At 40.2% G+C, this 26,231-nt stretch overlaps 1 protein-coding gene across 1 annotated transcript in view; it reads right to left on the reverse strand.

Annotated features, from left to right (window-relative positions):
• Positions 1 to 9,895: 9,895 nt before the first annotated feature.
• The window catches only part of HOMER1 (homer scaffold protein 1), a 60,053-nt gene continuing 43,717 nt past the window's right edge, over positions 9,896 to 26,231 (reverse strand). Inside the window, exons 5-7 of the mRNA XM_050913213.1 lie at positions 17,776 to 17,886; positions 16,016 to 16,096; positions 9,896 to 10,630 (exon numbers count right to left, since the gene is read on the reverse strand). Of these exons, the coding sequence (XP_050769170.1) occupies positions 10,442 to 10,630; positions 16,016 to 16,096; positions 17,776 to 17,886 (381 nt within the window). The 3' untranslated portion in view covers positions 9,896 to 10,441. The remainder of the gene's footprint in view (positions 10,631 to 16,015; positions 16,097 to 17,775; positions 17,887 to 26,231) is intronic.

Consider the following 26,231-nt stretch of genomic DNA (forward strand, 5'->3'; position numbering starts at 1 on the left):
CAAACTTGTAGAAATAAAACACCACCTCTTTCTCACAGAAACCATTGGTATATGTAGGGTTTGTTGCTGCTACACCGCTTAATACTCAGCAGAGGGGATGGGGAGAAGGGAGAGAAGTAAAAATGGAAAGTGTGTGTGTCAGATCTCTTTTTCCAAAACCTGTGAACTGTTCCTTTTCTCAGCAGTTCTTAATGCTGCTTCCCATCGTAGGGAGAAGCCCATTTTACAGGCTTTATTCTCCCTGCTGTAGGAGGGAGCTTACACGAATCCTGGACTTCTGCAGTATCTCTGAATCACCAAACCAGCAGTGTGTCACTGCCACCACCAAAGCCTGAGCTTTATGCTCACATCACAGGTCACTTATCTAGGGCTAGTGCTATAGAGTTCTGCCGCTCTGTTTTTACCTTTTAGGAGGGAGGGATGTAATTAACCTAATGATAAAATAGCCTCTGTAAACCATGTCAGCCATTTAACTGTTAGGAGCATCACTTTGCTGACACAAACTGCACTACAGCAGAAAACGATTCCAGAGGTTTTACCAGGAAGGTGTAGCAGCATTGCCACGTAACCTGCCTTGCTCACAGAAGTGCTGCAGGTTCCTGTCCAACTCTCCATCCTGCAGAACAGCAGACCTGACTTGTTCCCACAGAGATGCCTTCCTGCCCTTTCCCCCTTTGCACTGAGACCCTTGGTCTCTCTTACTTTCTCTAAACTTTACGCAAATCTTCATGACGGTCATGCTGACTGTGTAGCCTTTCATCAGCTCAAAGACAGCACATGTCCCTTGAAATGTTGCCTCAACAGGAAGGGCTGGTGGATAAAAACGGGCAGAGATTCTTATCTGTGCTGTTAGAGCTGCTGCCTGTCTGCATTAGCTGGGGTTCACTCTCTCCTCATTAATCAACCAAAACTCTGGGAAAAAAAACCAAACCAAACCAAAAATTACACTGAAGATCACTCCCTGTATCTGCTGCCTTACCCCTTGGTTCCTACTGTATTTGTGTGCTGTCTGTGGGATGTTTGTTGGAGACGCTTGTGCCACAGACAAATCACCTGTATTACCTCTATTACAGTAGCCTTGACTTCTCTGAGACATCTCACTATGCCCCATATTGCTTATATAAGGCCAAGCACATTCATGGTCTTTCAAACAAAATTCATGGTTTACTTCATTATCTCAACTTCTCTAATTTGCATCACACTCCCTCTGTATATTTCTGTTTAAAAGTCACAGGAATAAGAAAAATTGAAGAATCATGCAATTCATACAACGCACTTATTAACTATACTTTTTCTTCCTCAGTACTTTATTTTAATCCCATTAAATTTCAGTAGGAATGTAACTGAGCTCTTGGCATACAAAATCATCAATGCATGCTCAAACTGCCATGCATGTTAACTGCACAATTTAAACAACACAACAGATGTTTTAGAAATCAACTTCATATGAAGCATCATAAAGTGATGGCTTTTTTTTTCCCCCACACTCACTTGCTGTGAGTAAAATGACTGTCGGAGTGGACATAGTCCTGCAAAAACAATTCAACAAGGAAGCCACTGCACGCTGCTCTTGGTTTCTAATGACATGTTAAAAAAAAAAAGAATTGGCATTAAAAAATAAAACTAATAATATAAAAAAATAAATCACACATCCTATCCTTTTGTTGCTGGAGCACATTTACCTATGTCATTCCCGTAACAGCTTCCTGAAGGTTTCTACTGATGGAAGGTCACAGCCTCTCCAAGTGATCCATTGCAGTGCCTACTGGTCGAAGGCTTCTCTTAATATCAAACTAAGCTGAAACATAAGGTAATTACTTCTTCTCTTGCCCACTACCACTGTATGAGCAAATTATTTCCACCCGCTTCTGCAACAGTGTTTCACATGTCCCATCATCCCCCACCCCACCCCGCCTTGCTCTGTCACTCAGCTTTAAATGAAACTGCGCTTGGTGGGTCAGCCTGGTGGCCTTTGCGAGGTCTGGCCATTCGTGGGCCATTCCTCCAGTGCACACGGCCAGCAGACAGGATCAAGAAGAGCCGCATGCTAGCAAGTGACACTTGGAGCATGTCTGCTCTCATTTAATCCATTCTGGGAAAAGATGGGAGGAGGCTAGGACTTGTCCTCAGTCAAAAGTAGCATCAGTTAACCATGCTTGACTGATAGAGCAAATCTCTGTCCAGGAGATCAAGTTTGTCACTTTTCTTTTTTAAAAAAAAAAAAAAAGAAAAAAAAAAAAAAGCAGTGTCTACTCAGGCTATGTTTTCAGGGAGAACATGAGCCGCAGGTTGCTGACCAGGACATGCTTTGCTTAGATTTGTATACAAATTAACGTATATTACAACTAAAACACATTTAAATACTCAAAAGCAATTACAGTTCCAAGTCAATGCTATGTCCCATTCCACAGAAAAAAACCCCTTCAAAGTCTTCAGCTTTTAATCTCAATTTGAAATAAGAAACTTAAAACAGAAACCCTGTGTCCCAACCAGCATTTGTCAAGACTGCACTATCGGCCCTCTGGGATAAAGCCGGGTTCTGCTCCCAGCCATCAGCTGCCCAACAGATCTAAAGTCTTCCTGCCTTTTCGAGGCCCAGACACATGACTCTGCTGCAGTCCGCAGTGGATACTCAAGGTTTCAGGGATGCTTCTGAATAAGAAAGCGTTTGGTACTGTCAGCACCAGCTTGGTTAAGCGACTGAATGCAAAATTTAGCTCCTGCTCCCTTTGGAGCTCACGCAGTGGAAGGAGCCTAGCTGTTTCCCAAGAGGACACTAAGATGTTTTCCATTAGCCCATCAACATGTCATTGCAATAGCAAGTCATGAGGTTGGTTTCCTTAAAAAAAATTCTAATATACTGAAATACCGTACATTAGAATTTCTTCACTTATATCTGTCAAGACCTTCCAGCCGATGAAGGCCTGATCCCTTGACACACCACTGTCACCAGCTAACTATTTTCTGAGTAGCTATGCCCCAGCATTTATCCAATATAAGACACAGAGCTATGCTTATGGGGGTCATGGAAGTCAGCTTACAACTTCCTCAAGTAGCAGCTCCCTCTTCTGCTGCAGCACGTCGAAAGAGAGACTTAAAATGTCATGGTGAATTCCACACCCACCCAGTAGCTACTCCTGAGCTGTAAAACCAGCCTCAATGGCTGGTTAATCTGTTTGTTTGCTTTTATCCCGTAAGTAAACCCTCCTCTGTGCCTGGGTTACGGAGGTGATTGCATGCTTGTACATAGCCAGAGTCCCTGGTGTGGTTGCTTCCTCAGCCACAGGGCTCACTTCTGCTGCGCTCTGTGAGGCCTTAATTCCTTCTGGATTTTATTTTTAGATACGTATGTCCTTGTTACAGCTTCATTACTGTGATTTGGCCAAAGTGTCACAATTCCCTTAAAAACCTTTGAACCTACAGCACTGTTTGCTCCCTGCCCATCCTGCCAGTCCAGGCTTTAAGTCTTGTAGCTAGATTTCCCAGTCTGACTCAGGCACATTGCAGCAGCTGCAGAGAGAACTGCTCTCATCTTTGTACTGCTTCTCTCAGGGACGTTTCCAAATGTTGCTTTAATTCCTTTGCAAAAGATCTGTCTCCTATCCTAGCTGATGACAGAAATCCTCTGGCTTGATGGGAATTTTTGCTGCCCGGTGTATGATCCTTTTGTTTTAGCAGGAAAATCAGCTCAGTTTCTTCTGACAATAGCCTGCCAATCCTGACACATTACTGTATTTTGACTTGAGGAGTTACACACACCTTATAGGAATTTTCTATTTCTGCAATGCAGCCATCAATAAAGAGCATACAAACTCCTGTCTTCCGGAAATACTTGCATTGCTTTCTGTTTTAGCCAGCTTGATTCAAAATACTTCCTCGTGGCATGCTTCACTAATGCTTGTTTGGATCATCCCCAATGATTCTTCTCTGCCTCTTCTCTTGGCTTCTTTGGCTGGCTGACTCCTTTGCCAAGACTAAGAGATGCTCATGCACAACAGACAGCACCCCATACCTACAGATATCTTTTATGTGTTTTTTTGTTTGAGTTGCTGATGTGCCTGCCTGGTGAGCAGGACACTGGATGTTTATGTCTCTCATTCCATAAGCAGTTCAGGACTTTCTTACATTTATTGCAAACATGTGCTTGGCTGCTTCACGTTACGCAGGAGAAAACAACAGATAGACAAAAGGAAAAATACAGGATAAAAAAGTTTTAACTTGTAGGTTCAAATGGTAACAATAACCACCCCAAATAAGCTTTCATAATTTCTTTTTCTTTCAAAGAGGTGGGGAAAGGGTGCTTATATCAAACCAGCACATTACCCTGCTTCTCTAAGATCTGCAGAATGAAATTTTCCCTCTTTTCTCCCCCTGCAAGCAAATCTCCAAATGTGCAGAATGCTCTGGAGCAAAAGGGCTCCACTGGTAACGACGGGGCTACAGTTCGAACCAGCAGCTTCTGAACAAAGGACAACAAACACTCCGGGGTTGCTTCTGGGACAGACAGCGAGCGCAGCAAGTGCAGCCACGTTTGGGCTAGCTTCCACACAGCTAGCAGGGTGTAGTAGTGAGGCTGAGCAGTAGGGACTCGGTGCAGGATGTTCACACTAGATACTACTTGAGTCGCTCAACTACACATTGCTATCCTGGCTCCTCTCACTAAGTGGAAGCCAAAGAGAGCTGTGCCTTTCATGGATAGATTTCTGGTTCCCATTGCTGCAGGTTCCTGAGAAACAACACTGCTGGAATTATAAAAATAACAGTATATTCAGATGCAGAGAAAGTAGATTTAATTTTTACATTTCCATCCACAGGTAAGGGCTGTGATGCCTGTCTTGCAGGGAAGTACAAGATCGTTTTGCTTCCCATTTCTTTTGTTTTGTTTAGAGAAAACTCCCATCATCATTTAACAAAATACAATCCAGACTCAAGAGAATTTCAAAGGTCTTGTTCCCTCTCTGAAAATCTTAAGCTTGCAAATATCTGCATGACCGTATTTAACTCAAAACGGGGAAATCCATACACACAGATTACACTTAAACATACCTTGTCAGTGTAGCTCTTCCTCTCCCCTTAGCACCTGGATGCACGTATTGTTTGTGAAGGTCCTGGGCTCTGCCTCCTTCTTCCTCTACTGGGAAAAAATTCTTCCTCTTCAAGAATTACCACAGTCACAGAAATGCAAGTTCTCTTCCAAGAAAACTTCTAGGTTGCTATTCTCAATCTAGTGGAAGCAAAAGTGGCTGACACACTGCTGGATCCATGCAGTGAGATGAGACTCGGATGAGAGCTGATGAGAATCCCCAGAGCAGGGACAGACAAGGTCTGAAACTACTTCAAAGTTAGAAGAAAGAAAAACCCCCAAAACCAGCTCAGAACTTTGTTACACAAACACCATAGGTGATAGGAACTGACAGCAGGAAAAAACAGGGAGTGTCGTCAACCACTACCGATGACGAATACTGATACCAAACCTCTAGAGTTGTGAAAAGAAAGAGACTGAAAGGACATGGGTTTTGCAGACTGTCAGGACTTTGGCTGTGTTCATGAAACACACACCTAATGCTGACCTTGAGCCAGGTGTGCTCAATAGCAGCATGATGTGAATACCTGAGGAAAGCACGATCCGCTGCTGCGCAGTGCAGGTGGTCTGTCCTTTGCTATGGAAACCATTCTCACCTATTTTACAGCTATCGGTTCCATGTAAGGGAATCTTTTTGACAACTCTGCATTTCCCCCGCCCCAAATCTTTGATGGTTACTCCTCCTTCCCATGCCTGTATCTGAAAATGACGCAAACTGCCAGATGTATTGCTGCAGCTGAGCTTTGCCTGCGCAAGACCCGGCAATGAGGGAGAAAGTGGGTATAAATTACGCTTGTGTTTCTTTGGTCCTAGGATGAGCTGCCAGCAGTGCAGAGGCAGTACTGGCAGCTACAGGTCCCTGAGAGGTTGTGGCAGGCAAGCTACGAGACCCCATATGGTGTGAAAGCCCACTTCCATCTATAGTATCTAGAGGTATTGTGATATAAACACTTGCACTTGCTTTCTGGCTACGTTGCATGGCCAGAAGAGTGGACATGAGCTGAACTGACTCCAGGATCTAACACAAAACTCGGTTCATTGTTCCCAAACATTTAACATAATGGGGAAAATTAATCCTACTGGTCTGAAGTAAGTGGAGTAAACCAAGGAACTAACGCTACTAAGGAAAAATTGAGATTTAAAAAAAATACCTGTTATTCCGTGATATGTTCTCTGCTTAGCACCATTCAGAGGTAGTGCACATATGCAGCATTACTAAGAAAATGTAAACAAGACAATCTGAACATTGCTTTGCAGAGTCAGGTCCATTTCCTGAAAAAAATCAGCGTATAGCTGTGCACTTAACTGGCATGTCCAGTTACTGAGACTGAACTACGTGCATTTGGATGGAGTTTCTTGATGGTTCTTTTATTTAATTGTCTTTTGACATCCAGACCTAATCTCTAATCAGATTTATCTTTGGCCTCAAGATCCAACATTTCTGCAATCAACCAAATTAAGTGCTTTTACTGACATCCACAGTTCTGCAGAGAATTAAGGTCTGCAACAGTTTTCCATTCCTTTCTCCATGTGGTATTTCTGAAAAAGGTTTTGATTTAAACTTTTCAATGTGGTGTCCACAGAGCACTGTTCAGTAGCCACTTCAGTACAGAATCTAAAAGATGATAGAACAAACTGAGGTTCAGCCTCTTATTGAAGGTAAACCTGAAGTTAATGCCTAACTGGCAGAAAAATGAGCAGAAATCAGACACCCTTCACAACTGACAACTGAAAAGACATATCCCAAAATATTAATCTTTAATTGACGCATTGTTCATTCTTGCAGGGTCTTCTTTAAAGGAGTTATCCTGGGAATGCCACCGATAGCATTAAATGATACTTATTTGTGTTACATCTGGTTTAGCCCTTTATTTATTTATATTTTACCTGAAAATGTATTTTCTCAGAGACCTTATAACAGCATTTCTGCATTATCAGTTCATTTTGTTCTCCTCTTTCCTGGATATATTAGCCAGGAAAAGGAACTCCCAGTCTGTAACAGATTAATTCACACATTTTACTTTGTCCACATAGAAAAATGCAATTTCTGGATCATTGAGGCATATGGATTATGAACAAGACACTCCAAAAACTAACTATCCAGACGGGGATATACTTAGAAAAATCTTTTATGTCAAAGTCAGGATTTCACAACATAACACGCTAATGCAAAATCCAGTAGCACCTGAAAGATTAAGGTAGCTGCTGCTATCACTTGCACATACTTGAAAAAGATTTAAGAAAAGAATAAAGAGTAAAAGTACATTCTCCAGAGAACAGCAAGTGTATTTCAAAATAAAAAACTGTATTTTTGATTTTTTTTGGGGGGTGGGGTGGGGTATTTCTGTAAGGTTTTGGTAATTATTTTTGCTTTTTTTTTTTTACAAGACACTAGTTGCCATATTACAAGTTACACGCAATGTGACTGCTCTCCCCTCCAGTGGAAGTTCATGGTCAAGTTTTCAGGCTATAGTACTCAACACTGTTTTCTCGTATACATATTCTCATAGTTTCATCAAAGATAGATACAATGTATAATACCTGTCTCTGGGAAAGTAATGTTTCCAACAGGTAAACTTTTACCTTAAAACAGAAGTGGAGAGGCTACAGTAGGTATAGTCACCTAAGTATGAACTTTAGGTCACAATTTCTAAACACTCACCTACTGTACATAAATATTAAAAATAATCTTAGCAACAGGATTTTATTTATATGTGCACGTATGTCCACCTTATCCCATATTTATGTTTGGCAACTATTTGGGAATTCAAAGGTGCAGCCCTCAGTAATTGTATTATTTAAAAAAAAAGAAATGAAGCGTATCTACTCTATGAGAAAAGAAATTCTCAAATATCAATTTCCAATTTTAAATTTAATTTCAATAGGAAAATATTAAAAATGTGCACATCTAAATTCTTCCATGTTCTGTATATACATATGTGTGTGTACGTATACATAGAAATACTCAGGTACCACACATATTCACAAAATTTAAGTGGAAATATTTCTGTCCACTATTTTCCCACATGTAAATGACATCATATCTTTAAAAATGTCAATAATAATATCATTAAAAATAATATTACATTTATTCCATCATCAGCATTCTGTGTTTTTATTCTTTCTTCATCCTTATTATGTCCACTGAGCATTAACAGGCCAGATTCTCCTTGCACTTCCACAGATGTTATGCCAACTGAATGTTGCTGACATCACATCAAGGACACATCTGGTTTACAGCAGCTCAAGTGACAGGAGAATCAGGCCCAAACATCCCCAAGTAAAGTAAAAACTGGTCGTATCTGCTCGTCGGGACCTGATGAAGATATATACACCACCATCTAAAATCCACCGAATGAAAAACATGTAGCTCACCACAAAGTTTTCAACCAGTAGCACGCTGAACCAAGCTCCCCCCACCCCTTTAATAAATAAAATGAGAAAATACCCTAAAAATATGGAGAAAACTTAAACATTGTGTACATTACATATCGTATAATACATGACGGTTTAGCATTTGACCTAAACCATTTTCCTGACTAGTCAGGGGAGACCTGATAAATCATTGGTAAGGAAAAAAACTGGTATTTTAGAAATAAAGCATGTATTTCTAGTATCAATGAGAACCTGTGTGTATTATATGGTATATACACACAGTACACACATGAAAACAAACTTATCTTTTCTAGTTTTGAATAGCAGTCTCTAAGTGGAGAAAATTGTGTTGTACAAATTTAATAAGCAGCTAGATTTCATGTTTAACATTCAAATTAATCTGGGGAGCAAACAAAGGTCCGTGCATCTTTCGACTGAAGTCTGACACTCATTCATACATTTTAAAAAAGCCCTCTTCAACATTACAAGCAATTTATGGCAAGAAGGTACTTTGATGCAAGACACATGACACTTGGCTTACCTTTCAAAGAGGTTCTTTTTTTAAATAAATCTATTATATAAAGAAATGTGTGTTTGCCAAAAGTCTGTTAAAATTACATCAAAACAACTTTAAAACCTGCTCACTGAGGATAATTGAATTCAATTTCCTGTTTTTAAACATTTAGTTAACAGTTCAGAATATTGCCTGGTGTAGTTTCAATAAAGGTGTGATATGAAGACCCATAAAAGAGTAAACATGTCTCCATTGCAATTTGCTATGACAACAAAACTTCTAGAAACAGCTTTCTTGGCTGGACAAGTTCAGTGTATGAGTAATCCCTTGCAATAGCTCTATGCCCTTAATGCAATCTGTAATAAAACAGTGCTCCCCATAAGCCATTATTCACAAAACCTGAAATTCATGTGACATTCTGAAAAAGTCTCCTGCAGAACAGGTTAACAGTTAATTGAACATACATATTTGATATATGTATCAAGGCCAGAAAACAAATGAAGTCTCCTGCAGAACAGGTTAACAGTTAATTGAACATACATATTCAATATATGTATCAAGGCCAGAAAACAAATGACTGGCTATTCCTTGTTATCTGTGCATGTCAAATTTTACATTTAAAATTCTCAGGGGTTTTTTGCCCTTTTTTTTTTCTGGGGGACTCACCTTCCATCATTGGTTGGCTTCAAAATACAGTTAAGTGGAAGATAGTATCTCACTGTAATTACATGGAATTCGTATGAAAAAGTGAATCTTACATTGGACAATACTGTAGAACACTAGAGTAAGCTCCATAAAGAAATATGGTATCTTCCTGTGTGTGTGTGTGTGTGTGTGTGTGTGTGTGTATAAAAAACCAAAAAACAACCAACCAACCAACCAAAAAAACCCCAAAAGGAAGAACTTTATACAAGCAGTTATAATAACTTTGTTTCAATTAAAGATGCAACTCTCTCTCACTCCCAGCAAGAATAAACTGGTAATGGCACTGCTTCTCCACAGTGCAAAGTATCCTGAGAAATTATTAAGAACAACAAAATACAGGGCTGTCATCACTAAGTTCTTGCACAAAACACAGCAACTAAATATCTTAAATAAATAAAACAGCAGATAACCTATATTGTGTCTATCACAAAACGGGGATGTGACCTGGGACACTGCTAATTCTTCCATCACTGATAATTAGAAAAGGATTGCATTCAATTACTGTTAATATCTTTCAAGTTATCTGTGGCCAATAATGTACAAGGAGGTAATTTGTAATTCAAGTTTTTTTGTTTGTTGTTTTTTTCTTCAACTAGCTACAAGCTGAGTTCTAAATTTTACATTGAAATACGACTCAAATTTAAAACAAGCCCTCTCAGAGGAGCATTTTCTAATTTTGTGCAACTTTGATGCAGAGCCCAACACAGTCCTATGAAGAGAGACAGTGCATCTTTAAGCTGATTGGCACTGAAATCCCATTTTCTTTAGCTGCATTCTATTAGCTTGGCCAAGTTATCTCGTAACTCTGTTAGTTCAAATATTTTTCCATCAAGAATTTCTAAAAGTGTCTTCAAGTTATTGCGAAAAGCTTCTTGCTCATTCTGACTTTTCTCCAGACGTTGCTCTAGATCAGACAGCTGGCCTTCCAGGTCTTTGTTTCGAATTTCTACTTCCTTCAGAGAAAATACATAACATGTTAATGTGTTGTCTGCAAACAGAAAGCAGTCTAACCTCCTGCTGGTATTCGTGTGCTATTTTTGTCAACTGGTTTTTAAAACAATTTGTGACCCTTTACTGTTTCCACTAAGCCAAAACCAGAACCCAAATTGTTAGTACGATTGCATATGTACTACCACTTCATCCGTTTTTTCAGTAATTCATCTGACGGACAGAAACTTTTGGAGAGGGATAAAATTTAGTCAGTGAACAACAGATGTGATATATTTCTTCAGGTAAGTTATTGCTTCTATCATTCAGAAATGTGCCACCTGCTAAAAAGAGCTTCTCAAAGGTTTACTTAAGCTCAAGTATTCCCTGATTTAGACTACATGAATTGCTCAAGGACACAGTCCCCATTAAATGGTCTCATACAGAAACTCATCCAGAACACTGCTTTATGGATGGAGGAGTACTACCTTACTCCTGTCCCACATTATAGGCCTTTTCACCCTGAAAATTAAGACAGAAACATAAACTAGCAAGACTGATGTCAAGGTGACACTGATTGTAACAAATTTAAACCAGCAAGTGCAAGCTGAATGTCTTGTCTCGCTGCACGGTGCCCCAGAGCACCCACCTGCAAGCCCCACAGCAGCACAGCTGTGGGAGCAGGGAAAGCGCGTGAGCCACCAGTGCCATATGGACAAGCTGTTGCCATACAGCGGGTGGGAAGACAAAATGGCGGCATGGTACACACAGCTGAGGGGATCTGACCCTGAGCTGGCTCAGCTCTCATTCATGAGGAAGAGAAGCCCCCTGGCACCAGCCCGCTGGGACCCCTCACAGCTCTGGCTTGCGCCTGACAGGGGAGGGAGGTCACGGCTGCCCGGCTTTGTGCTAACCGGGTGCCCTCTCTTCCACCAAATTACTAACGTAGCAGTCACGTGGGTCTGGAATAGCATATAGTTATTTGTCCCATTCATTGCACATCTTGTAAATTTGTGCTAAGTTTCATAATTTCAGTTATGAAAACCACTTTCAAAGGCAGCACAGGGACAGTGTGTTTAGTACACCATACACCTTGTGCAGCCATTCTCTGGAAAAGTGCATAGTGAATTCGTATTTACATACATGAACATTTTTTCAACACCGCTTCCCTTTACAGTGGCTGTGTGTCACAAAGCTTTAGCGGGCCTGCTCTGAGCTTTTACAACAACTAGTTCCACACAGCCATAGGGGGGGAGATTTGGCAGCAGTCACTGCTCCGAGCACGAGCGACTCCTCTTTCTGCCCTCTCACTCTTCCACTGTTTTTGTTATGATTCTTCTGTCTCCCTCAAAGCTAACAAATATATTCATGTTTACATTGGAGAGATCTCAGCTAACCGTCAGAAACCACCTGACCCATACAGAATACGTATGTGGGCAGTCAAGAGTAACAGGTGTAAAAGGGCGGCCTTGTGTCAAAGTCCGTGGCCCAAGACACATTTCCACCTGGGAGGGGTCTGACGGCAGCGTCGATCAGCCGCTGCATCCCTGGCCAGAGGAGGGATGGGGTGATGTGGCCAGTGCTCAGCTTCAGCTCCCAGCCTCTGCAGCGGGGGAGAGCTCTGGGACCCCCAGCAGTGGTGCAGGTGGAGAAGGCAGAGCCTCGTGAACCTGATCTCCTCATAATTGTGGCTGCCTGTGCAGCCAAGGGTTACGTCCAAGCTGAACTGGAATACCTCCCTTACTTCTTGTTTGTAAATGGGCAAGTTAAAAATTGCAGAGTTTGGGGCACTGGTCATGAACAGCACAGCTGAGAGCAGAAATTACCCCTTGCTGCCAGGACCAAGAGAAGAATTAGTTTAATCTGTTTAACACTGAACAATATAGTTGCCAAAGCACTAAAGGAAGCTAACTGAAGAGAGTATTTGTAGAAACAATATAAATTAAAATACATACATGCTTATGTAGTGATTAGCTACCCCACTGCCGCTATAAACGAACAAGCTAACTGATTATAACCCAGCCATACCCTCTGAAGGCTCTCCTTCATTAAGCCTACTCCTGCCTTCCAAACCGAGTATTGACATGTACTACCTAGTGTAGTGACTGCTCGGGTTCAAGACCCTCTGAGGCCAGCTGACTGCAGTACAGGACAAAAAGGGAAATTCAAGGTCCTCTCAGCTCTGCAGGAATGACACAGTCCTTTCTTTAGCTCACACAAAACCAACTGCTGTTTTTCCATGTTTGCTCATGCACCAAATGTGTGTGCTCTAGGAAGTCTCCTTGCCACTGCTCTTACACCAGAGATAATTAATTTCTGTAAATATGCAAGCCAGTGATGAAAGGGATCACTTTGGAACAAATCCATGAATATGTATATGGTTTTATTTCATGTCATCTAGGTCTGAAGAGCAGCCCATTGGCCTGTATCTAGCACTGAAGATCATCTTTCAGGCCCTCCTCAGACGCTCTTAAACTGACAAATTGTTCTGCTGTGAGCTGTTAGGGTGGAAGCACCCAGGTAAAACTGAAAGCTTTATGTTAGATGTAGGAACTTCCATCCATATTCAGCAAAAGACTAACTCTCTGTTGATAGTCCTTGCCCTGTATCTCTTCAAATCAGAAGAGCTCCCTTCTTTTGTTTGAACTTCCAGCTTGCATATTTTATTTATATTCCATTCTTGACATCTCTTTCCTAATCCATATATATTTAGTTTCCCAAACATCTCCTCAGATATACTTTCTCCCACATTTCCTCCTGTTTTATTTTCCCTAACTTATGCTTAACATATTTAATGACTTATGGGAAGTAGAACTAACTGAAATATGCTGGGAGCTGTTGCTTTTAATTTCTGGAAAATGCTTCTTCCCAAATTTTACATTTGATCCTTATAGATATTTACTGTAGTTTAGTACTAGTGATTTTTGCAGTAGTATTGCATTACAAGTTCATATCCAGCTCATGTGCAGTTTCCTGTTACAAATCAGTCTACCTCAAAACTGTTGCTTCTTGAATGGAAGAAGTGGAGAGGTGTCCATGTAATGTAATCTATTCCCCTAGTTGTGTCATTTCACTTGATTTGCAGTTAATCTCATCTAAGAATAAACTGACTCTTCCAATACATTCAGGCCCTTTGCAAGGTGTATTTTACACTGTTTTTTCAAGCTCTTCTTACAGCGGACACAATAATTTCTCATACACTGTTTTCTTTTAGAAAAGAAATAAATTATTAACAAGTTATGTTTGTTATTTGCACTGCAATACTCTTTTGTGGAATTTAGTGCAAGGATCCGAATAAAATATTCAAACCATACACAACAGCTATATTTAAGCATCAGCCATAGTAATAAAGATATCCTGACCTACTGTGAGAGTCACACTGATCATGACTTATTGATACGTCTTCTCTACATTGCTAATGAAATTATTAAGTAACAAGGGCCCCAATACTTACCCTTCACAGTGATAACATATTGCTCTTCACTGGAATTTGCCAATGATGGATTTCTAATTCATTCCCTGATATGAGTGTGTCAGGAATGCAATACACCTTGAAACAGTAATTTTTTTGTATAGCATTTTTCATACAGGCTAGATTCCAAAATATTTTAGAGTTACATAATCCATTTGCAAGCACAAGAGGTCAAAAACAAAGCAGAAGAAAAAAGAGTGAGACGAACAGATACGGGCCTTGGAGAGAATCACCCTGAAAACAGATGATGAGTCAACTAAATGAACAGATGTGAGATGGTTAGTCTGGAGCTACAGAAGAAAACACCATTTCGCTGACGTCACAGATGTAGGGTGAAGTGGCTCAGAGAAGGCCAGCATAATCAAAGCAGGATGATTATAGCAAAGCAAAGACTCAAGATCTTTTAGATGGGCTGCATCAGGTCAGTAATAAGCTTTAAGCTTAAGAAAGGCAACTTTTAACTCAGATCCTAAATGAGCTTTAAATTTACTTGAATAGAACCATATAGAACTATTTTCAGAAACTCATCACCTACAATGTGATGTATGGACATATATACACAATATATCCATTTGGTTACTAAAGATACAAATATACCAAAAGGAAGCTACTGAATTTATAAGGTCAAATTTTAATAAAAACTTAGCATTTTCTAATCTTTCATCTCTTACTAGTCTCTTATAATTCTGCTTGCTAAGGATAACTAATTCCTGGCTCACTATTACTTTTCATATGATCTTACACTGAAATTACTGCATATGCTACTGCCTGAACAATTTCCAACTTTCATTATAATCTCCCTTTTGAGTGCCTCAGATAAGCGCCTTTTCAGCTGAAAACTCCCATTTGTAGCCTAAAGCCAGCAACGATCTTTGGAATAGTGTAACAGGCAAGCTCAGGTGTATTCAAAACTATCTTTAAAGATTGTTTAAAGTAATAACATACTTTTTCCAAATAATTTGACTTAAGAATGGGGAAGAATGAATAAATTCATTTTGTTCTTATGCGGTTTATTCTGTAGGCTAAAGTGAGATTCAAGGAAGTTCCAATTCGTGTAACGCACTTCAAAGAATACCTGCTTAATGATTTTTAAGCTGTGGCTAGTGTGATGGGGCTTGCTTTCAGTGTGGTTTAGGTCCAGCCCCAGAACAGCGAGGGTCACCTTTCAGCACTTCAGATTTGGAGCTATTTAATGCCTGAGTTTCCAGTCCTATCAAAACTCTGAAGTCTGAATTCAGAGTTTAACCCACCTAAGCTTTGGATCAGCCTCATTCCAAAGGCAAGTTTCACAAGGGAGGTGTGTATGTGCTGGCCAGTCAGCCCAGCGACAGACAGACAGGAGCCCAGACGTAGCAATGGAGGGTATACTGAGGGCATGCTGATTCAGGTAGGCTGAGGTATCTGGCTTTACACACGGTAAAGAAACAACCAGGAAAAACCATTAAAAACACAATGATTCTAAATAATTCCAAGAAAATGTCAAAGTGTATTTTTAAAGTCTGTACTACACAAGAACGCTTTAACCTTTACTTTCTCAGGGCATGTTTAAAAGCTGAATACAAACTCATCCCAACCTGATGATATACAGTCTGACAGTTTCAGTGGCACACAGGACCTATGGGAAGACACTGCTGTGAAAATGAGACCAGAACTGCCCAGGACATGTATCGATGAAGGACATCTGCTAGCCTGAGAGTACTCTGTGGGCTTGTAAATGAATTTGGGTCTGTTCCCTCGGGTAAAAACAGCAACTTACAGCAGGTGGAAATTTTGATACAAATTCCTAAGGATCATCCCAACCCACCACTTTGCAATGCAGTCTAACTTACATATTTATCTGGCACCTTCAGTCAACATAGCACAAGTTGCTGATATGAACTGCTCACTTAATGATCATTTTTCCCTTCTCTCTAAATTACGATGATGCATTATAGCTCACCTGTAACTTCTGGGTCAGAGAATCCCTCTGTGCCTGGAGCTCTCTGGCATTGTCGATTTCTTGTTTCAATCCTTCGATTTCCTAAGGGAGAAGAAACAACCTTGCTAGCAACAGGTCACCTGGCTTGGCCTCAGGGCAGGTAAGGTGGCTACCACTTCTCCTCCTGCGCAAGCCATTGCAATGATACCAGAACTGGCAGTTGGCTACTGCCCATCACAGCACATGAAGTTTAAGCCCGGCTCGCAATACTCCTGAATCACAGTCCCAAAACAGCAATTCCATTGTGAATGAACAACAATACAGATAAGCATTTTCTTTTATAAAAGTCCAAGTTTTCCTCTCCCACACAAAAGATCTGAAATAATTTTCTCCTGGAAAATTACGGATCCTTGTAATTAAAGAAACAATTTTATACTTTAAATTCTATTAGAATCTATCCTTCGCCATTTTTTCAAGAGAAAAAAACAATTTTCATCTGTGATCTGCTTATTATGTCACTAGCAGCAGGGCTGAGCATCAAAAAATTGCCTGCTTTGACCATTGATTTCTGTAAAAAGAGAATCTAAAAAAAATGGTATCTTTAATTTAGCAAGAAGAAAGTAATAAGGTATAAAAATAACAAATATAGATAAAATAATGAATGGAAGAGAAACCTTTTCTTAGCTTACTTTCAGGAGACAAGAATAGAAACAGTTAATGAAACTAAAAGGTATCACACTTAAAACTATGAAGTACTTTTCCCTGGAAGGGCATATTCACCTCCCAGAACTCCTTTCGGAAAGATCTCTTTGCAGCCAACAGCTCAGCATAATTCAAAAGTGAATGGGCACCAAAATGGGAAACATTACCAACCAGAGGCTAATCTCTTAAGTATGAGGGAGTTTGGAAAAGGCTTTGTTCCATTTGGGGAGGATATTCTGTAACTACTGTGCCTCTCCTGCACCCTCCCTGGAAACACCTAACAACTGCCCTGCTGGAGGCAAGACCCTGCAAGACACTCTGCCCCTCTGAACACGCACACCAGTGCCGACTGCATCTGTCACGGAGGTCTCAAGGAATCCGGTCTTACACAGGGCAAATAATCCTCCATGCGCAGCTCCTTCCACCTCCTTTTTCCCATCCATAAAGGGGCAATTCTCAATCATTCTGTGGCACAAATCTGCTTTCCTCTAGGACCCATGCCAGTGCAGGTGTTACTCCAATCCCTTTTATTTTCTTGCTGCTGGTCCAGCCCAAGGCAGATGGCACAATAAGTACCATCAAGTTTCAGGCCGGGAGCTTGGCATGTGTTTAAGGAAAGGGCTGATCTTAGGGATCACAAAAGTCAGCTATATTAACACAGCCTGAAAAACAGATTGGCCTGAAAAAGGCATTGAAGTATTACTTGTTCCAAACCTTACTCTCCAGAAAAAAGAAAGCATGCTTATGACAGCTTCCCTTCTTAGTGAATTTGGACTGTATCAGTGTGATGACTGCTCTGTGGAAACCACTTATGACTTACTTTTGCAAACAGAGATGCTTGGTAAAAGCAAACAGGAAAACATGATACTTTTGTTTGTGGTTCAGAAACCCAGCTCTATATTGGACTGATGTAATTACATACATAGAAAAATATTAATCATTCCAAAGCAGCCGAAAAAAATTTTACTTCAAAACATCTATAGGAAATAATACAGTATTTACCAGCTGTCACAAGCTTAATATTGAAAGCCTTTAGAAATGACATAACAGAAAAGTCAAGAATAAATGTTAGCAAATACCTCTTCTTTTTTCTTCAGCGTAGACTCTAACTCCTGTATTGTCTGGTTTAATTCTGTTTTATGTGTGTGGACTGCATTGGCTTGACTGCTTACACACTCTAGCTCAGTCACCTGTTGAAATAAGTAGAAGCAACACATACAGAATTAATTTCAATAAATTCAAGGTACTATTACTTCTTTGCATCAATAGCTGCACTTGAAATACACCCTTAGTTCTGGGTAACTTATGTTGGTTAAAATGGTGAAGATGTTCTTATGAAGTTAGCATAAAATTCTTTAACAAATTGTTTAGCATAAAATGGTTGCTACGACTTCTTGGAAACAATAAATTTAATATGTTGCAGGCTGAAAAGAACATTAATTAAAACTTATACTTACTAATTATTGAAAATTTTACGAAAGAAGCTGAATTACCATTTCAGAAACAGTAATGGCTAGACAGTTAAACACAGCTCTGTCAGTCTAACTAACCTCTCCATCTGACACTTTTTAATGTTGCACCATCTTAATCAACTAAGCCACTAAGCTCAGTCACTTCCTAGCAAGCCAATTAACATTTCACAGCCTCAATTTCTGATTCGGCATCAACAGTGTAATAGCACTCAGCCACCAATGTACAGCTGCCAACTTCTTACTTCCTCTAGTTTCGGATCTCATCTCTCAGTCACAAAGCCAACAGCTAATGGCACAATTTGGATTTGCACAGTTCCTCTTTATTAGCAGACAGCAAACACTCTCCATCTGCCCTCGGATAAGTTAAGATACCTGGCAGTGGTATGCCCTTTTTATTTTATTTTTTAATCGAAGAGATGTTAATATCCTGCCATTCACAGATAAACAGTTGCCAAAAAATAGCTTCTGCACCAAAGAAATAAAATCCATGCAGCTAGAGTCTACACAGAAAAGTCTTTGTTCATGTACCTCTCAAATTACAGATCAAAATATGAGAGAACTCTCACACTGTATGTATGCGTGGATGTGTGCACTAAAACCTTTTTGTTTAATAACAAACTATTAAAATATTAAAGATACTATTTAAAACCTAATAACTCATTTTTTTCCAGAAGATAGGAGCCTGTCAATCTTAGTATACAGTCTTCAAGAAGGCTGCACCATCTACCTACAGTAACTAACAAATCTGGCCCCAGAACTCCTTTGAACAAAGTGCTACCCAATTCTGCAACAAAAACCTTCGGGTCTCTATTTAACTTTCCTGGAGAAGCAGCCCTTAGACAGAGGGCAGGCATTCTCCAGGACAATTTTATTTCTTAAAGAACATCTTGAAGAATCAAGGTTGGTGCCCTCCAGCACCATTGTAGTCTAGCTAGTGAAGCCACTGTGATGCCAGTAATTTCAGACTCTGAACTATCTGTAGGCTCAAAAGGTAGATTACCGAGTGCAGAGAGAAGTCAAAGGAAAGCCAAGATGAAATACAAGAAAATTAAAACAAAATCCCTATCAACTTCTTCTTCCTCAGTCACAGGGCATGAACTTCCCCTCTGGAACAGCCATGACGAGTCTAGTTTCTTCTACTGGCAAACTGTGATTAGACATTTTTGCACATCAGATTTATAAATTGAGAGAACTGAGATTACAGCAAATTCCTGGGAGGGGTAAGGGGAAGGAGAGATGAAGATATAGCTTGGTAACACAACACCCCAGCTCCCACCCCAAAAAACTATCTTATTTGCTGGAATTGTCCCAAAAGAAATATCACTGCTCATGGCAAAAAGTAATAGCAGTTTGCTCAGTTTTATATGCCACTGAGCATTACAACTGAAGTCTTAGATAATTTTCTCAATTTGCTTCAATTACAAAAATGTATCTATTTAGATTCCTTGTGACTGCTACCAATTGTGACTGTTACAGTATTCACCACTACAATTACACAAACACAAACAAACAGAACTGGAACACACTGACCGGGATAAATCTATGTCTACACAGTGTCTGAACTAACATCTAGATACAGCAAGAATCACAAAGGCACAGAGTAATTTAGGCTGGAAGGGGATCCTGGTGCTCATCTGGTCGAGGCCTCCTGCTCAAAATAGGGCCAATTTTGAAGTCACATTTGGTTGCTCAGGATCTTGCCCAGTCAAGAACCCTTCACTATCTAGCAGAGCTGCCACAGTTTTACACAGGTTCCTGTACTTCCGACATTGCGGGTTTATGCAGAGCTCTAGCTCATTCCTAAGTTTTGCTGGAACTGTCAAACTCACTTACTTTGCCCACCTTCACGCCTTCTGATGTTTAACTACTTAAACATTTCCAAGCTTTTCTGCTGAATTGAGCCTTGAATTGGAGGTGGAAGCCTCTGTGAACCCAGGGCTAGGATTGTTAGTGGAACCCAGGGTCAGGCCCTCTCCTGCCCGTTGTGAAAGACTGGAACGTTGTATGGTAATCTCCACGAAGGTCAGTCTCTCTTTTAAAGCTGCTGCACTCAGCAATACCCACTGGCTCTTACCAAGCACTGGCATAGTGAATACTCATTTACACAAAGTGTAAGAGCCTCAACTGGAGAGACGGAAGAAAACCCAGTCCCCAAACTACCTCTGTTGTAGCACCTAGTGCCTTGGAGGCAAGTGTGCAGAGGCATCTCATCCTGTGACTAAGGAAGCACTTGGACCCTCACTGTTCTCCACATGGTTTCCTCTGGGCTGGTACATACAGAGAGGATGCAATGTGTTGATGCAAGCTTGGAATCCAAGGAGGCTGGTGGATTGAACTGTGGTGGATGAAATGTTACTGCTTTCAGCTGCATGTATTGTCGCTGGCTGAAAACGCCTCCTGCAACAGCCCCGCCAGCTGCATGGCTCACGTGAACGCTCCCCAGTACGCTCTGGTCCATACTAACTCAAGACACCTATTGAAATTGCTTAAGCAAACACAGCTAATTTTGCTTGAGAAGAGCAGGGAGTGCTCTCACAAACCTCCATGCCAACACAGGCAACTGCTGTCAGAAAGGCAATTAATTATCAACACTGAAAGGGCTGTGATGTCTTACTCTGGTCCAGCTTTTCTCTGGGCAAACGTCCATCTCCTACTGCTTATGCAAGTAAATAATGCATTGTTCAATTGTTTTGTTTACTGTTCATTGAAAAATCAGTAAGCTGGAAAAAAAGAACAAATTCAATTAAAAAAATAGGGTTACTTTAATTGCAGTCTTATTTAAATGCCCACTCCTACAGAGATCGGAAAAGATGTCAAGTATCTTCTTGAATGTACCTATAAAAAAGAAAATCATATTATGACCCTTTCAAAAAAATCCATAGAGTAAGATGCGCTGGAAAATGATGCGATATAAAGAATATGCAATTGAAAACAGAAGTAACAAAAGATAAAGCTCTAGGCAAAAATCTGGATAGCATTTGCTTGCTCTATTTCCCTGTTTCAAATCAAATTTATTTTTCTCATGACCAGTGGTCCAAAAATCATTAAAAATAACTGTTTATGCATTATGCACAGAAGGGGGCATAAAAGGAAGCTAAAATGCTTTAGTCTGACCCTCCCACGTGCTATTTTCAGGGACATCTCATTCAGTGTTTCATGTTTAAGAGCAAGGCTCTATCAATCATTCAAGCCTTTGCACAGCAACACTGAGCAATGTACCTGTGATTAAGCCTTGTTTCCAGTACAGAATGCAGACTGAAAGAACAGCCTTTGAACAATAACTCATTAAACAAGGTTCTTCTGTTGTGCTATCGTAAGACTGCACTGACTTGCACATCTGAAAAAAAGTCAGTACTGTGGCTTCGTATTTGAGACTAAAAAAGAAAAAAGTATTGTTCTTAGCCTGTGCTCCTTCATTTTGCACTTATCATCCATAGGGAAAAAAATTCTGAAAGGGCTTTTTAGTGACTATTTAATGAGCTTACTCTTCTAGTATATGGCTGGCATTATACTTAACTGCATACTTCAGTGAGAAACACATCTGCTGAAATAAGACAGCAAGGCAACTTGTTCCGGCAGAGCCTAGACCTTCCCAGCAGAGGCCATTCCAGACTTTTCTGGAAATTTTAATCTACAGTCAACAGCCTATAAATAGAGGAGGATGTCAGGCAGAAGTTTTCATTCCAGCAGACAGCTAGCACACGCTAGGCTGATGGGCAGACTGGAGGAGTGAGGCTTTGGGCCACGTAATGCAACAAGGAGTAACAGCTTTGATGTGAGCTTAAGACAGGGACTGCCCAAAGCTTCAGAAGACTGAAGAATCTCTCAGAGAAAACAAACCAAATCAAATCACAAAGAAACCAAGAGAGGAGATTGCATCAGATTCCAACACAGACAACTACTTCACAAGTAAAGACTTCAGTTAGACAGAGGCAAAGAAGTGGGAATGACCAAAAGACTTCGAGTGGTCACCTTCCCCAAGCAATTATTGACTGAATGAATCTGTGCTGTTTGCTGCAGGTTGATTCATTTTTTCAAACCACTTTCTTGAGATAAATTTGTACACTTCTGATCTCAAACAACAATAGTTTTTATTCAGCATCTCAAATTCAGTACCAACAGATCATGAGATTCCTTTTAAACTTCATACAAAAACTACTTCAACTGCCACAGAAATGCAAAGAAAGACAGATTAGAACACAAAATCATAGAATCACAGAACTGTTTAGGTTGGAAAAGACCTTTAAGATCATCATGTCCAACTGCTAACCTAGCACTGCCAAGTCCACCACTAAACCATGTTCCTAAGCACCACATCTGCACCTCTTTTAAATATTTCCAGGGATGGTGACTCAACCACTTCCCTGGGAAGCCTGCTCCAGTGCTTGACAACCCTTTCAGTGAAGAAATTTTTCCTAATATCCAATCTAAACCTCCCCTGGTGCAACTTGAGACTGTTTCCTCTTGTCCTATCACTTGTTACTTGCAAGAAGAGACCGACACGCACCTCGCTACAACCTCCTTTCAGGTAGTTGTAGAGAGTGACAAGGTCTCCCCTCAGCCTCCTTTTCTCCAGGCTAAACTCCAGTTCCCTCAGCCACCCCTCATAAGACTTGTTCTCTAGACCCTTCACCAGCTTTGTTGCTCTTCTTTGGACACACTCCAGCACCTCAATGTCTTTCTTGCAGTGAGGGGCTCAAAACTGAACACAGTATTCAAGGTGTGGCCTCACCAGTGCTGAGTACAGGGGGACAATCACTTCCCTAGTCCTGCTGGTCACACCATTTCTGATACAAGCCAGGATGCTGTTTGTCTTCTTGGCCACCTAGGCACACTGCTGGCTCATATTCAGCCGGCTGTCAACCAACACCCCCAGGTCCTTTTCCGCCAGGCAGCTTTCCAGCCACTCTTCCCCAAGCCTGTAGCATTGCACGGGGTTGTTGTCACCCAAGTGCAGGACCCAGCACTCAGCCTTGTTGAACCTCATACAATTGGCCTCAACTCATCGATCCAGCCTGTCCAGATCCCTCTGTTGAGCCTTTCTACCTTCAGGCAGATCAACACTCCCACCCAACTTGGTGTCATCTGCAAACTTACTGAGGGTGCACTCGATCCCCTTGTCCAGATCATTGATAAAGATACTAAACAGAACTGGCCCCAATACTGAGCCCTGGGGAACACCACTTGTGACTGGCCGCCAACTGGATTTAACTCCATTCACCACAACTCTTTGGGCCTGGCCATCCAGCCAGTTTTTTTACCCATATTACCAACATATTTTCAGTGTAGCTGTAGCCTATTTTATATACCTGACAGTATTAACTCGTTGTTTCCTAAAGGTATTTTTATCCCTTCTATTTACTGTGGAATGCCACATCCAAGATCTACTAGCCCAGGCTACAGTGCAGAAGAGGCAGAGTGCTCACATGCAAGACTGAAGTTAAGTATTAATTATGTATTTTTAGCTGGTTGAGTTACATCCCTCAATGGATCATAACTGTGACTGTGACAACATTATTCCATCAATAATTCAAGATGAACTTCCTAAAAAGAAAAAAGAGCCCTTTGCTTTCCACAAGGAGAAGAGAAATGATGTTGCATGGCTCAGCAAAACTAGGAATAACTGCATAAAGTTTCATGTAACTTATGCAGAAGAAGCTTTTCAGTTCTTCATGGTGGACAGTAAGATGCAAGACAGCATGCAACAAGCTGATCATAAAAATAATTCCAGTATAGCTTTCAAGAACAAAAAGCTCTGGAAAGATTTTTTGGTGCTAAGAAATGTGAAAATGCAGAAAACAAGGAAAATTGCTTTTCAAGGTTGCTGCTGAAAGAACAAAAAGCACACCATAGTATTATTCATATACATCACTTCTGACACCAAATTAATTACTGTAGTTTTCCAAGATTTACCCACAGATAAAATGATAACCTGGGGGCAGGGGGGAGTTTTGTGCATTACCAACAATATATTGCTTTTTTCAGCAGAGAAAACAATTAAAGATTTTGCTGAAAAGGACACATTTTTCTCTGTGGGCACTGATGCCTCAAGCCATGGAAATATCAAAATGTTTTCCACAGTTATTCATTGCTACAGAGATTAAAGAGGAATAATCCATCATCTGCTTGATTTTTGTGAAGAAAGTAATGAAACTGCAGTAAGAATATTTGAAAATATAAGAAGTTTTCTAAAATCAATGCTTCGAGCTTCAGCCGTGTGCAACTGATAATGCTAATACTCACTTCAGGGGACATCCCTTTTTCTGCAATCTAATTAGCAAATACTTTTCCCAGCTGTCTGGCCAGCTCATGAAATATATGCAATAGCAAACACAGTACAGATACATCATCCTTTAATCCTGAGGATCTAAATCCAGTGGAGTTTTGGAATTATAGGATGTATTTCATTCTACAAAGCTTTGACTACATAAAAATTTTGTGGCTTGCCTCCACGAAGTATGGTTTTTATAACTTGCAGATAAATGGATCTTAACCTTTTCTTAGGTTTTTTAGAAAGATGAAGATGGGGATAAGGGACCCTTCTGTGAAAACTTTTTTTTTTCCTTTCCCAGAGTGACAGTAGTTTGGTTGGTGGTTTGGGTTTTTTTTCAAATTATAATCTCGTATATGACACATTCAGTAAAAGTGAATTCCCAGGAAAAAACCTAATGAAGTAGTCTCGGGTCCTAAATGCAGATCTGCTCTAAAAACAAATTAGGGCAAACGGAAAAAGACAGAAAAGACTTGCCTTCAGTTCACCATACATTAAAAAAAGCTGAATTCACATTTTGATTTCAGGAACATAACCTGATTCACCTGCTCTGTCTGAAAAGAGACCGTCTTTTTAGTAAATTGTAATTATTAACCAAGGGTTGACTCTTGATAAAGGCTAGATGTGGATTATTTGTATTAGGAATCACGCACAGAAAGGGAGCTGAGAATATGTGCTGGATTTCAGAAATCCTGTCCTAGGAAATCCTCCGATAGTCTAACGTCAAGACTGACATCACATACCATTTCAAAAATAATAAGGAACTTACGATAGCTGAAATGGATACTGGAGGAGCAAAAATGTACATCTGAGAAAAAAATATATATCCTCTGAAATCAAATGCTTATATTTTTTCTTTGGTATCCCCTAATGCCATGCAAAGAAGGTGGTCAGCCTCTGCAATGGTTTCTCAAGGATTTTTAAAATATTACTCTGGATTTCTTTTTATTAGAAACTATTTCCACTGTGAGAAGGATAACCGACCTCACGCAGATAATTACAGCCTGCTCTGAAACATAAACTCTTTTTTAAGGCAAGATTGTAATTTCAAAAATAAAAAACAGTCACTATATTGCCATATGTCTTCTAAAAACTCGACTACCACAGTTAGAACAATTAGCCTTTCCAGATCTTACTGTGTCATAGAAAACCCTAATACTCCCCAGAACATCCCTCTTGAACGTTTGGTCAATATTTAACATTATGGCCTCACTTGGACAAGAGCTGTCCTTTTTTTTGCCTTTTCAGCAGTTTCTAGTGCAACAAGAGTTTGCTTGCAATTCCAGATGAAAGGACTGCATACGTAAATACATGGACTTAGTTGTCCATTTTTTGTGTACTCAGAATTGGTCCATCTGCACACACATTTCTTTCAAATAAATGCATCGACAAATACTAACAAAATTACAATCCCACTGTTTTGATTAAAGTACCCTGCAAAATGCTCATCTATTTTCATCATAAACAAATGGTACCAAGCTGCTATCTAGCCACACGCTAATTACAATATCTTAAGAAGGAAGTTATACTTGGATAACTTTTTTCTTTAATCAATCAAACCAAATTTAAATATAATGTCAGTTTGGATTGTTCAGTTTGGGTAGAAGGGACATAGTCTTAAAGGAAGGATGACAAGAGATAGGCATCACATAAAAAAGGTGCATTACCAATAAATTTTTTGATCAAAACTCCATTCATAAATTTCTTGTTACCACACTTTCTATCACTTTCTTTCATATTTCCACTTTTAGATAATGTCCTTCCTCAGCCACATAAAAACAAACAGTTGCTC

This window comes from Gymnogyps californianus, chromosome Z (genome assembly GCF_018139145.2).
Source record: "Gymnogyps californianus isolate 813 chromosome Z, ASM1813914v2, whole genome shotgun sequence".
NCBI lineage: Eukaryota > Metazoa > Chordata > Aves > Accipitriformes > Cathartidae > Gymnogyps > Gymnogyps californianus.